The sequence below is a fragment of the Olea europaea genome, unplaced genomic scaffold (assembly GCF_002742605.1).
Source record: "Olea europaea var. sylvestris unplaced genomic scaffold, O_europaea_v1 scaffold2689, whole genome shotgun sequence".
In the NCBI taxonomy this organism is placed as follows: Eukaryota; Viridiplantae; Streptophyta; class Magnoliopsida; order Lamiales; family Oleaceae; genus Olea; species Olea europaea.
Genome location: NW_019245279.1, coordinates 31,104 through 43,965, shown reverse-complemented (window position 1 = coordinate 43,965; position 12,862 = coordinate 31,104). Strand labels below are relative to the sequence as shown.

The 12,862-nt window shown below is 34.9% G+C and overlaps 2 protein-coding genes across 3 annotated transcripts in view; both read left to right on the top strand.

Annotated features, from left to right (window-relative positions):
- The window catches only part of LOC111383428 (SWI/SNF-related matrix-associated actin-dependent regulator of chromatin subfamily A-like protein 1), an 18,116-nt gene extending 14,451 nt beyond the window's left edge, over nucleotides 1-3,665 (top strand). The window contains exons 13-14 of one of the 2 annotated variants that reach the window (XR_002700741.1): nucleotides 823-3,295; nucleotides 3,548-3,665. Coding sequence is in view for 1 of the 2 variants with exons in the window: in XM_023007536.1 (XP_022863304.1) it covers nucleotides 823-867 (45 nt within the window). In the remaining variant the exon portion in view is untranslated. The other variant, XM_023007536.1, reaches the window with a different exon arrangement.
- A 5,952-nt stretch (nucleotides 3,666-9,617) lies between these two features.
- On the top strand, nucleotides 9,618-12,359 carry LOC111383427 (DNA annealing helicase and endonuclease ZRANB3-like). The gene is made up of 8 exons (XM_023007535.1): nucleotides 9,618-9,711; nucleotides 9,907-10,226; nucleotides 10,327-10,440; nucleotides 10,593-10,694; nucleotides 11,227-11,535; nucleotides 11,707-11,891; nucleotides 11,961-12,063; nucleotides 12,186-12,359. The coding sequence occupies exons 1-8, from the start codon at nucleotides 9,618-9,620 to the stop codon at nucleotides 12,333-12,335; spliced, it is 1,377 nt and encodes a 458-aa protein (XP_022863303.1). The 3' UTR covers nucleotides 12,336-12,359.
- Nucleotides 12,360-12,862: the final 503 nt, after the last annotated feature.

Here is a 12,862-nt window from a genome sequence, read left to right as displayed (position 1 = left end):
GGTGATTTTGAGCTGATTTGGAGTCATTAGTGGGTCGCCAGTGGATGAAAGGGGGTCGTAGATGCTGTGATGTTGCAGTACTGGACTTTTTTAAGCCATTCAAAACATATATTCTTAGTAAATGATATATTCCATTTCAGATGGAGAAATTACGTGTATTTGTATAAATTCATATAAATTAGTCGACCAGTTTGGAATAAATTATTTTTTAGCAGTAGTCAAACGAAATTGTATATTAAATGGAGTAGGGGATTTTGTGGTGGGGTTGTAGATGCTGTGATGTTGCAGTATTGGAGGTAGCGGGTGGGTGGGCTGGTCTGTGGTAGTGTCTATCGAAGGACCGGTGGGATTAGAATGGGAGGCAACTTTAGCTCCGGACTAAAGTTGCTAATGGCTTGGGATGGGAGATTAAATGATTTTAATAGCAAGTGGAGGGTAAGATTCTCTTAGAAATAATTGCATAATGGTCGTGATTATGTAATCTGATAAATGGCTGGTAGAATATTGCTGTTGAATATAAATTCAATTTCGAAAGGCCAACATATGATGTAAAGTGGATTGATTATCTTATCCACATTATCCAGAGAACAAAATGAGGCTTCAAGCTTAAACAAACATTTGAATGAGAAAGGATTATCTTTTTCTTGGTAAAATATTAAGTTTGTTCATTTTATTTGTCCTTTTTGGGGGGAAGATTTATGTGGATTTGTCAAGTCTGATTCACTATAAAGATAAGATGATGGGAACTTGATTGCTGTTGCTGATCGTTGCTGATGTTCCGAAGAACTTGTACGTGATGCTGTGATGCTTTAACCTCTGCAGGTTGTTGCCGATACTGGAAGGGACTCTCAATCACTGAGTGAATAAGAGTCCCTTACTGCTGTTACTCAAAACTGATAGTTCCCTGCTGTTGTTATTGCTATGGATCTGTGAATTAGTTGATCAGTAGAATTGTTAGGCAACAATATTGTAATGAAGCGATGTGGGCTGGAGATTTTGATTGTAAAATATCACTCTATAATGAAGATTGAGAACAATTGTTTATGCAATGAGTAAAAGAAAATAGTAAACCTAATCTATAAATCTATGAGATTGTACTGCAGCAGCAATGAATAAAAGACAAGGATATTTGGCATTTGAGAGGCCAATTCTCCCCACTAGATTTCTATGAAATTCAGCATGCTTTATTCTCTCCTTTTCCCCTTTCTTATAGACCACGGGATATTAGCTCTCTAACTATAGGTATGAAATGCATGTGAAGTGGTTGCATTCTCCTAGCTAATTTCCTTTCGTGCCCTTGCTATCTTCCGGCACCTTTTATACTTAAATTGGATAAGAGGTCTATCATTAGTCCCCTTACGAAATTCACCTTGTCCTCAAGGTGCAAATCAAGACAATATACTAGTGGTTAATAGGTCCGCTATTAATCTGACCATCGAATTCATTATTAATCCGAACATATCTCTAACCTCCTCACTATTGTAGGTATTAAAATACATGCACCTTTGCTGCCATCGACCAATCCAAATCCGGTATCATTGATTTTCATGACAATTTCTCCTTTTATTATTTCTCTTAAGCAACACCCAATAGTGTCGTACCCATCATACTAGAGACTCGAATTATTTTCCTTCTTTGTTTGAAATTTAGTACCAAAAAGCTATTTGAAATTATTGGAACTTGGTTTTGGAGTTGGCTCACCTGAATTAAAGTTAGTACGTGATTGCAGTTAGTTGGTGTAATGGGGCTTGAATTGGAGTAATCTGATGGTTTTTAGGGCTATAAATAATTGTTGGGCCATTTATCTTTAATTTATTCAGGCCCATTCTGACTTGGCTGACTTGAGTGAAATTCTGCATTCCTCTTGATGGGCACCTCCATATCATAGACCAAACCCATTTACTTCAGCAATTTCTCTTCTTTCATCTTTTCCAGTTGTAGCTTTTTAATAATGATCCGTTCTCCTATGTTCTCTAGCTTTCCTTCTCTTCAGGCGACGACAATGGGGACATGCAATTGATACCTCTTTTCTTTCACCACCGTCTCCCAGTTTCCCAATTCCCAATGCTTCCACATTGAAATTTCTTCACCAATGTAGACCTCGTTCATGCTAAATTGATCCAACATCAAAATCTTCAATTCTTCCCAAGTTTGAATTAGACGATGACTTTCTATCGACTGTGTGGAATTCCTGATCTCTTGTCCTAATTTCTAGGATATCCTACAGCCATTGTCAGTGGAATATAAAGAAAGAATATAAGGCATCAATCTTTATATTTAGTAGGTTATCATTAATGAATAATGTAATTGACAGTGACCATATTTAGCTTTATTTTGGTTCTATTTAATGAGAGAACTTCTCACGTTGAGGGTATGAGTCTTATTGAGTATATTTGACATGATATCAGAGCCAATTTCTTAAAAATTTTCTCTTGTTTTCTAGGTTGATTTTTCTTATGGCAGAAGGAGCTAAGTATCAAAGTTTTTTGTTTGAGTAATAAATATCTAGTCATCATTAATAAATATCTGAAAGCTAGAGTTTTGCTTCCAGTGCCTTAGGAGCTATGGCGACACTGAATCCATTTGATTTGCTAGGGGCGATGATTCAGAAGACCCGTCATAGCTGATTCAAAAGATTGAGTTGAAGAAAAACATTGGCTCCCGTGGCTGAGTAGCAGGTGCAGTAGCCAAATAAGCCAGCTTCCACAAAACTCCCGTCCAAGGTCCCACCGAGGTTGCCAAAGGAGTGAAAATCTGAATTTGCAAGACGAGGCTGCGATGGTGGACATGGATATTGGCATGGACGTATTGATGGTATGCGTATAACAAAGAATCAAGTAACGTTGAGAATTCATACAAAAATAGTGATTTTTCTAGTGGAATAGTTGTAAATGAAGGGCTTGATACAGGAAAATCTTCCATGAGGAGTGGTAGCTTTGGTGGTCCTCGTGACCCCTTTCATGGTGGTGGCCGAGGTTGTTTCAAAAATAGCTATGTCGGGAAAGGGGAACAGGAACGAAATGGCCTCAAAGGGAGTTTTATCGCCATGGTGGATCTGATCGTGGAAATGATATAAAACGTAAAGGATGTGGCCAAGGGACTAGGGATGGTATGATTTGGGCCTATTTATGTTGTGGGCCAATTTTTTTGTGTGGATCCGTTTTAGTGTATATGGGATTGATTAATAGATGTGTTGAATTGTTGGGTAGTTGTGTAATTTGGTGCGAGACTTAAGTTATATGGGTCTTGTAATGATTTTTGGTATTAGGCTGAAACTAGTGTGTAATAGGCTTAGGTTATATTGTGTTAATGGACTTCTGGATAATTGGGCTGATTGATTTCATGGTTACTTGGTTGATTTGATTTTGGGCTGGAGGGGGATGGTACTACCATCAGTTTTTGGGATGATTGTTGGTGTGGAGAACAACCGCTGAAGGTGAAATTTCCCTCTTTATATCGTATTGTGTTAACACTGTCTGTAACGGTGAATGATGTCTTAGATATACGTAATGGGAGGCTCGGTACATTGTTTTTGGCTTAGGCTTAGGTTATATTGTGTTAATGGACTTCTGGATAATTGGGCTGATTGATTTCATGGTTACTTGGTTGATTTGATTTTGGGTTGGAGGGGGATGGTACTACCATCAGTTTTTGGGATGATTGTTGGTGTGGAGAACAACCGTTGAAGGTGAAATTTCCCTCTTTATATCGTATTGTGTTAACACTGTCTGCAACGTGAATGATGTCTTAGATATACGTAATGGGAGGCTCGGTACATTGTTTTTGGCCGGGGATTACAGGATCGAGAATTTGATGATTATGTGCTATTTTTGACTTTTTTGTACGAGGTCCATATCAGGGTAGGAGAGGCAGAATGTAGTAGGTGGAAATTGACACGGGATGAGATTTTATCAGTTGGCACTTATTTCAGATCTTTATTGGGTCCTGTGCAGAGTTCATTCCCCTGAAAAATGGTGTGGAAATGTAAACTGCCTCCACGAATAGTATTCTTACTTTGGACGATGGTCAGGGGATAGGTGTTAATGGTGGATAATCTATGAACAAGAGGTTTTTATGTTACAGAGTGGTGTTGTATGTGTTGGAGGGATGGGGAGACGATCACTTGTTTTTCCATTGTGATGTTGCTCGTTTACTGTGGCACAATATTCTGGCATTGTAACACATGGATTGGGTGATGTCAAGGCGTATGGAAGACGTGTTAAAGGCATGGAGGAGAAAATTTCGCGATAATGATTGCAAGCTTGCATGGGACTTTATTTCGGGTTGCGTTGTATGGTATATGTGGAGAGACAGAAACAGCCGCTGTTAAGATTATCAAACACGGACATCAGAGCAAATTAGAGAATTGTTTTATTTCACATTATATGCGTGGTTTAATGCTGCAGCTACTAGATATATAGATGGGTTGCCCAATTTTATGTTATTCCTTTCTGCTTAAATTGATAAAACACTTACTGTGTATAATGCATTGATTAATAAAATATTTGATTACCTTTAAAAAAAAAAAATTTCCAAATTTTTCTTGGATCAGTTGGAGCTATTTCTACTTTATTCTAGCCCCTTTTCTAATAACTAATTCCTCAAAATAACCTTCATCTAAAGCATAAAACATATTTCATTCCTTTCAATCTAGTGAAAACTAGTAATCACACTACAACCAATTTAATATATATCTTGTTCTATAAAATCATTCTTTCGGGTGAATATTTCCATCACATAATAATTTTCACAAATAATCCTTACTCAAGCATCCAATTTAAAATCTAGGGTTTGCTAAAATTTGATATTTCTTACCTTGATTCAACTAAAAGTTAATCAATCAAGCAATTTAAGCAAGAAATTATACTCCTCCACTAAATCTGAAAATTAAACCTTAGAAATTTAACATCATGATACCATAAAACATTTACTTTTTAATCTCTTAAAGATATAAAGTAAATAAATCCAAGCATGAAGAAATCAATACTTACTTCCTCCCTTTCCTTTTCTTCTTCTTCTTCCCCCCTTCTTTCTCGGTTTCCAGCCTCTGTCCCATTTTCTATTTTGTGTGTGTGTGTGTGTTTTACAATTGAAAAATGAGTTTAAGGTAATGAAATAAGTGGCCACTAACTTAAATTGCAAAGGAAGTCTTCAATATAATATAAAGTTAAATCCTAAACTTCCAAAAATATATAAGTAGATCCCAAAATTTTATCTTGTCCAACTTAAACCTTTAAAATATTTTTTTATCATAAAATAACACCAATAAAATAATTTGGTCAATTCATGTTCCAATAAAATTATTCACTTCATTTAAGTCCTTATTTAACTCTGACTTTAACAATTCAACTTTCGATTTTTAACTAGTAAAATTTGGGTTGTAACAGTCTGCCTCTTCAGTAACCATAGATCCGAAATTCGAACTGTGGAAGTTAGAAAATAATATGGTTATATCTTGGCTGATCAATTCTAGGACAAATGAAATTAGATAAAATTTCCTACCTGCTATGGGATGTAGCAAAGAAAATCTACTCCAGTAATGAAAATTCAGAGTTATTTGAAATTGAAACCATTCTCCATGACCTTCGACAAGGTAATTTATCGGTAAATCAATATTTTAATATTCTGACTCATCATAGACAGCAATTGTAGGTCTTTGAAGGGGTTTCTCTTGCCATTTTGCCCAATATTGTTATATATTCATCTCATCCTATATTAATACTTTAGTTTTAGAAATTAATCTCAGGCTTTCATTCTGGAATAATTTTCTAAAATAATACCATTTAATTTTGACTACAACCATATAATTGTGCCAAGTCATTTTGAAGACACTGAATTTGGGGTTGGGAGAGCTTAAATTAATCATAAACCATATATTTGTTTACTTCCTAACTTTGTTTGTTACTTTTTATTGGAGAGTTTACTTTAACATTAGTACCTAGTAGGAAAAAATGCCCCCTATAACTGGACGGTTCTTAATCCTTTTAGTTTTGCCTCTTCCCCAAATCTAACTAGATCATTGATTATTTTTGTTATCCCCCCTTTTTATTGCTTGTGTACATGTATCAAAACTGTAACGCCCCAATTTTTTATAAACTCTGGAACGTTACGAAAAACTCATTTTTCTTTATTTTAAGTGCAGAACTATAAAAATAAAATTTTTTATTAAACAAATAACTGCAACATTTATAAATCTAAATTTAAAATATGAAATTTTATCTAAATATAACATAAACTCTTAACTAATTCAAATAACATGTTTGGAACAAAATTAAACTAATTGGTAAATTTAAAGACGGCAAACTCATTTATTTTTCTTTTCATTTGATCCACTTGGTAGCCCGCATCATCGTCCTTCCACAATTCCAATCGACCTGAACTAACCTGTAAAAATTTGTAAGAGTGAATATTCGAAAACACCCAGTAAGATACGTGCAGTTTTCATATACATATATATAACAATAAAAATTACAATTCATACCATCTGATCTTATGGAGTATATCGGTGATCAAGCGATACACCCATCTTAGGTCCTCTTATAATCCCGTAGGATTTCATATCTCTTTAAAAAAAAAATGTCTACTAGCAATCCATGCATTTTTAATTGGACATAAACGCATAAGGAAACAAAAGCACTTGCACTTAAAGTATCTTACCTTGTTAGAAAAATTTGAAGCACGTTCAAAATCTTTTCTCCGCTTTGAAAAATACGTGATTAAAATATTTAATGTACGCAAACTTTATTTTCAATGCTACCTTCTCTCTCTCTTTCTTCACTCTCTCTCTCTCTCTCTCTCTCTCTTTACCTACCGTATGTGTGAATTGGTGTGAGTAAAACTTTTCATCATGCCTATATATATATAGGTGTAGGCTAGAGTAGATAAATCAAAATTTGATTTGATAGGGCCAAATCTTGCAACCAATATCTACTCACAATGTACTTTATTATTATCTTATTCAACTACAAGATATCCACTATCTCTATCCAACCGTATATGGATGTACAGTGAATTTTTTGTAACTAGAATAGTAGAATAGTGAAAACATGTGCCATCCTAGGAATCCCTAAATCAAAACTAAGAAATAATGATAAAAATCCCACCTCACATGTTTTCTTTTTTGGAGAGAGAAAATAAATTGATTTATAATCTATATAAAATTACATTTATACCATTTTCTTTCAATTGGGTCTAATTTAATGTGTCCTTATCCAAAATAATTTTTCCTTGAGTCAAAGACTTCAAATTAATTACGAGCTATCCAACGAGTACAATATTGATATACTTATAATTGCTCTATCAAAATCTAATTTATTTGACCCAGATAAAATAGGAATTTATATAATATACAAAATAAATAAATTTTATCTATAAAATTTTTGGGTTGCTACAAAAACAAATTGGAGATCACACTGATTTATTTTTCCACCGTCACTCACATTGAGGTATACTCTATCCTTAAGGTGGATGGTTTTGCACCTGCTACATGTTTACCTTACAAGTCAAACTTGACTTATTGATATATAACTTTTCTCTTTTAATTTTTTTTTTAACACATTGTAATTTTATCTACCCAAGTTTTTTATTTTGATTGTAAGAGGAGTTAATCTCAAAACAAGTAACTTTTAAGTAAATTTAACTAATAAAATGTGTCTATACTTTTATTAATTTAATCACCCTAGAATATAAAGTATTGCAGTAATATTAATAGTTAATTGTCTCAATAATCACTTAACTTATGTCCATGTCTTCAATTGTTCACTGAAGTTTCAGATGTCGAGTTTTGGTCACTAAACTAATCAAAATATTGGACGTTACTCATTGGCATGACATTCGTTACTCAACTTTAACGGAAATGGTGATATGGTAGACAAAATGCATACGTGGTGTAACTCAGGCACATCAAATTGCCACGTAAGAAAGGCATCTTTGATTCCATACTTTGGAAAATGTCTTTGATCGTCTTTGATTGCTCATTATTCTTATAGAAAGTCTTTTATTACTCACTATATTTTAAGGTGGTCGAGTTTTGGAGATTAAAATTTGTAAAATCGACGCTGACATATCTTGAGAATTTAGGAATGCTGTTACAAGTATTATTTTCGTATAGCAAAATAATTTTGTAGCACGTTACAAGGGAATGTTTCAAGACATTTTGCAATATACTTGAGTTTTGGTTCATTTCTTTCCATACTTGATTTATAATCTACATTAACAAGAAAATATTGACTATTTTGATGACTAATTGTAACAAAAATATGTATGACATTCACCAAAAAAATCTATAATTTACATTAACAAACAACTTACACCAAAAACCAAGTATATTACAAAATATCTTTAAGCATTCCCTTGTAACATGTTGCAAGATTATTTTGTTGTATGAAAATGACACTTTAAACAACATTCCTAAATTTTTAGGACAGGTGGGCATCAGTTTTACAATTTTAGTGACCAAAACTCTATCACTTTAATAAGGCTTTATTGGGCAAGTGGTTGTGGCGATTTGGAGTAGAGAGGGGGAGTTTTTGGAGACAAATCATTGGAGCGAAATATGGTGTGATGGAGGGGGGTTGGTGCTCGATCGATGGTCGTGAATCTTATGGGGTGAGTTTGTGGAAGTATTATCCGACGAGGTTGGAATGACTTTCGTGAGAAATTGACTTATGTGGTGGGGAATGGCACTAGTATTAGATTTTGGGATGATTATTGGTGTGGAGACTACTCGCTAGAGGCACGGTTTCCTTCTTTACATCGCATTGCTTTGGAGCCTTCCGCTATGGTGAATGATGTACTAGCCATACATTATGGAAGTTACAATTGGAATATTGCATTTTAGAGGGGTTTGCATGATTGAGAATTGGATGATTATGCACTGTTTTTAACCTCCTTGCACGAGGCCCATATTCAAGTAGGAAAGGATGATCAGAGTAGGTGGAAGTTGGCACGTATTTTATATCCATATTGGGACCGGCAGAGAGTTCATTTCCTTGGAAGATGGTGTGACAATGTAAATTGTCTCCACGGGTAGTTTTTTTGTTGTGGACGATTGTGAGGGGGCAGTTGTTAACGGTGGATAATCTTCGAAACAAAGGTTTTTATGTGACCGAATGGTGTTATATGTGCAAGAGAGATGGGGAGACGATTGACCATTTGTTCCTCCATTGTGACGGTGTTTGGTGGTTGTGGAACGATCTTCTAGCTTCCCAACATTTGGATTGGGTGTTCCTTAGGTGCATAGAAGACGTGGTGAGGGCATGGAGGAGAAAATTTCGAGATAAGGATAGTATGCTTGCATGGAATCTTATTCAGGGATGCATTGTATGGTGTGTATGGAGATAAAGGAATAGCCACTGTTTCGAAGACCAAACAAGAACAATAGAGCAGATTAGAGAATTGTTCTATATGATTTTGTATACTTGGTTTAATGTTGCGGCCACTAATTACATAGAAGGGCTGCCAAATTTTATGTTATTTATTTCTTGTTTAACTTGATAATACACCTCCCATGTATTATCCATTGGTTAATAAAATTATTTGATTACTTATCAAAAAAAAAAAAAAACCTCAATTACTTTAAATTATAGCGAGGAATCAAAGGTATATTTAAAAGCACAATGAGCAATCAAAGACGTCTTTCAAAGTACAATAAGCAATCAAAGACATATTTTCTTACATGGCAATTTGGTAATGACATGAGTTATGCCACCTGTATATTCCGCCTGTCATGTCAACAATTCCGTTAGAGTTGAGTAACTCGACACTTATGCATTTAATTGACATTTGACAAGTTAGACCAAAACTCAGCATATAAGATTGTCATTATGGAAAATTTGTCAATTAAATGGGACAGTGTGCTTCCTCTTCGGCTATTTGTCTGGACTAGTCTTTAGTATTGTGTTGAAGATTTTAATTTCGATATTTTATTTTTTCCTTTATTTACATGTCTGGGTATTAATAAATTGGGTTCTTATGCCACACAGGTTGACAGAGTTTCCCATCTTGAAACTACTGGAAAAATTTTTGAGGAAAGCAAACAATTTTTGCCAGATATTACAAAAGATACTGGTATAACTGAAATAAAGGTTCTGCAACCTCATAGTGTTCACTCTGATCAAGAGTCAGAGCCTCATAAGGATGTGTGCGACTCACATGTGGTGGTGAATGATGAGGAACATAATAAAACTAATATTGTATCATCTCAGAGAGATAGGCTTCATCTTGAGGTAGTGAATTTAGTGTTATAGTTTCTTTTACTTCTCTTCAGAAATGATCTTTGACTTTATTCCTTACTGTGTTTCCTGTTATCTGGATGAAAATCGAAAGCACACTTTTCCAAGATATGAAGAGTCTGCCCCCTTAGCTAAATCTGAAGCTGCTAGCAGAATTGGTTCTCATAGTTTAGAAGAAGCAAGTGATGTTGAGGACCAATTGCTGAAGGTAAGGCATGGATCTTTATGCTTTTCTAACACAAACAGATCAAGCAATAACTTTTTTTTAATTGTTTATTTCTTTCAATCTTTCTATGAATTTTTCTCTCTGTTATAACTTGAATGTTGGATGGTTTTGCATCGGAAAATCGGGTAAAGAAGATGTTTCCTGATACAAAATTAAATGATGATGGTTATGGATCTGCCAAGTTAATTGAATCTGGAGCTGATAGCTGTAATCAATCTACCACACTCCGCTTTGAGGTAAACTATTGACACATTTTTGGTTAAGTAGGTTATTATCATTGGAATCTTTTAGATTCTATTCCTTGAGAAACGCAAAGAATTACTGGGTTGACTCTTAATGCATGATTTAGATAGTTGGCTATATGTGTGAAGACTGAAGTCTTATCATGTATTCTTCAAAAACCCACATTAACATACTATGGTTATGTGGTTAGTTCCTTCAATTTTTAATCTAAACCCAGTGAAAACAGAAAACTGGAATTACTTTTTCACAGAAAAATGTTGGCTTGTTGCTGAAAACTCCTGCTACTAAAGCATTGCCAAAGTCTCTCATCTCTGTCTTCCCCATATCTACTCAATAATTAGAAACATCTTGTCCAAGGAACAAGGATTTATAATTGTCGGTCTCAAATTTCAGAATGCTTTTGTATTCCATGCAAAATATAATACATAAAAGAATAATGATGTGTTTCTTTGTGCCTCATAAGCATCAAAGAGAAGCTGATGACCGTGTAGTTATTGATATTTTCCTGAAAACTTTCTATTTCAGGTTAGCCAATACACTGGAAGGATCCACTTATACTTTTGCTCTCATGGATTAGATTCAAGACCAAGGCCACTTTTTCAAAATTTCCTACCAGAGGAATTTGAGTTGCATCCTATTGTGGAGGACAATGAGAAAAGGAAGTGCAAATATATCAAAGATGATCCAAGATTTAGATCTGCCATTATTGAATTCATCCACGAATGGAACAAGTTGAGGCCTATTGAGAAGAGAAAATTATCTGGCAAACCTCTACAACTTCCATTGTCTAATGAATTGTGCTATTTGAATGAAAGTCTCAACCATGATAATGAGGTGTGTACGTGTAATATATTCTCCATTTTAGGTATTGTAGCCAGCCAATTTCAACTTACTGAAACATGTTTAAATACATCTGTCAACTGTTGACCTACAGCCATTGTTTCATGAGATGCTTTTAATCCTACAAGAATTTTGTTGACCAACAATCACACTGTTCTCTCTTAGGGATTGCTGAAGGAACGAAGCAAGAGGCGCAAAACACCTTTGCTGGAGATAAGCCATCCATTACCATCAAATGCTGCTTGGAGAACAGTCAAACTCCATAGGGATCATAAAAAGGAGAAACTTTACTTACAGGGATGGTCTGATATGAATGAACCACTCTGCAAGCTCTGTCAGACTCCTTGCAAGTATGGCTAATTAACTTCTCTTTTTTCTCTAGAAGAACTTGGCATGAGTGTGATTATTCTCAATGGCAGGAAAAATATGGCCAAGACGCCTCAATACTTTGAGGACCTCTTCTGTTGTTTGGGATGCTATGAAGAATATAAATCAAGAACTAGCTATAGATATCTTCGTGAGGTTTGGACTTGGATCCTACCTTACTGCTATATTTTAACTGTATAATATAATTTTAAGGTTCTGTTGGCTAGAAAAATTTCTGAACTCATTACTGGAATTAACATTGGGAGGTGGTTGTTTAGGGGCTTTTCCAAATTGAACGTGGTATCTGTACCAATTGCTGTTTACACTGTCACAAACTCGTTGAGCACTTGAGACCTTTATCATTAGAGAAACGAAAAGACTATATCAAGAAAGTGGCTCCTAATATAGCAAAGCGCAAGAAACTGTAAGTTCTTGCACATAATTATCAAGTTACTTTGTAAATCTGTCGTATTAAAGTTCTTTATGGCTTCTAGTTTATAGATTTTTCCCTGCTTTTCACATGCATTCATCTATATATGGTATACCGTTTTCATTCATTTACACGATAAAGCTATCCTTGCCATTGAATACATTTACAAGCATGTCGCTGTTAAGCTTAACACCATCATATGGTGAACCACTATGAATCATTAACTTCACGAATAGTTACACTTTATGGACTTGGAATGTATACAGTGGTACCTGTGATCCTTTGAGGACTTGTTAAATTTGGGGATTAGGACTTGGCTTATTTGTACTTGGTTGATAACACTTTGCCACTTTGCCTCTTAAAAGTTAGGTGGTTTTTGGTTCTGGTTGTGACTATGTTTGGGTTAGAAAGGAGGCAGGAGATGCTATTGTGCAGGTAGTCTCGGCTTGGTGTCGATAGTCATCATAAGAAAGTATACAATAAAATTCAAGAATCAAAGCAGAGGAATATTCCCTCCTACCTGAA

Bases quoted from the DNA above. Each gene is read 5' to 3' on its own strand.
- LOC111383427 (XM_023007535.1), top strand. From the start codon at position 9,618: ATGAGCAATCAAAGACGTCTTTCAAAGTACAATAAGCAATCAAAGACA. The intron at 11,536-11,706 runs GTGTGTACGTGT...GTTCTCTCTTAG, and splicing joins GTCTCAACCATGATAATGAG to GGATTGCTGAAGGAACGAAG. The intron at 12,064-12,185 runs GTTTGGACTTGG...GTGGTTGTTTAG, and splicing joins GCTATAGATATCTTCGTGAG to GGGCTTTTCCAAATTGAACG.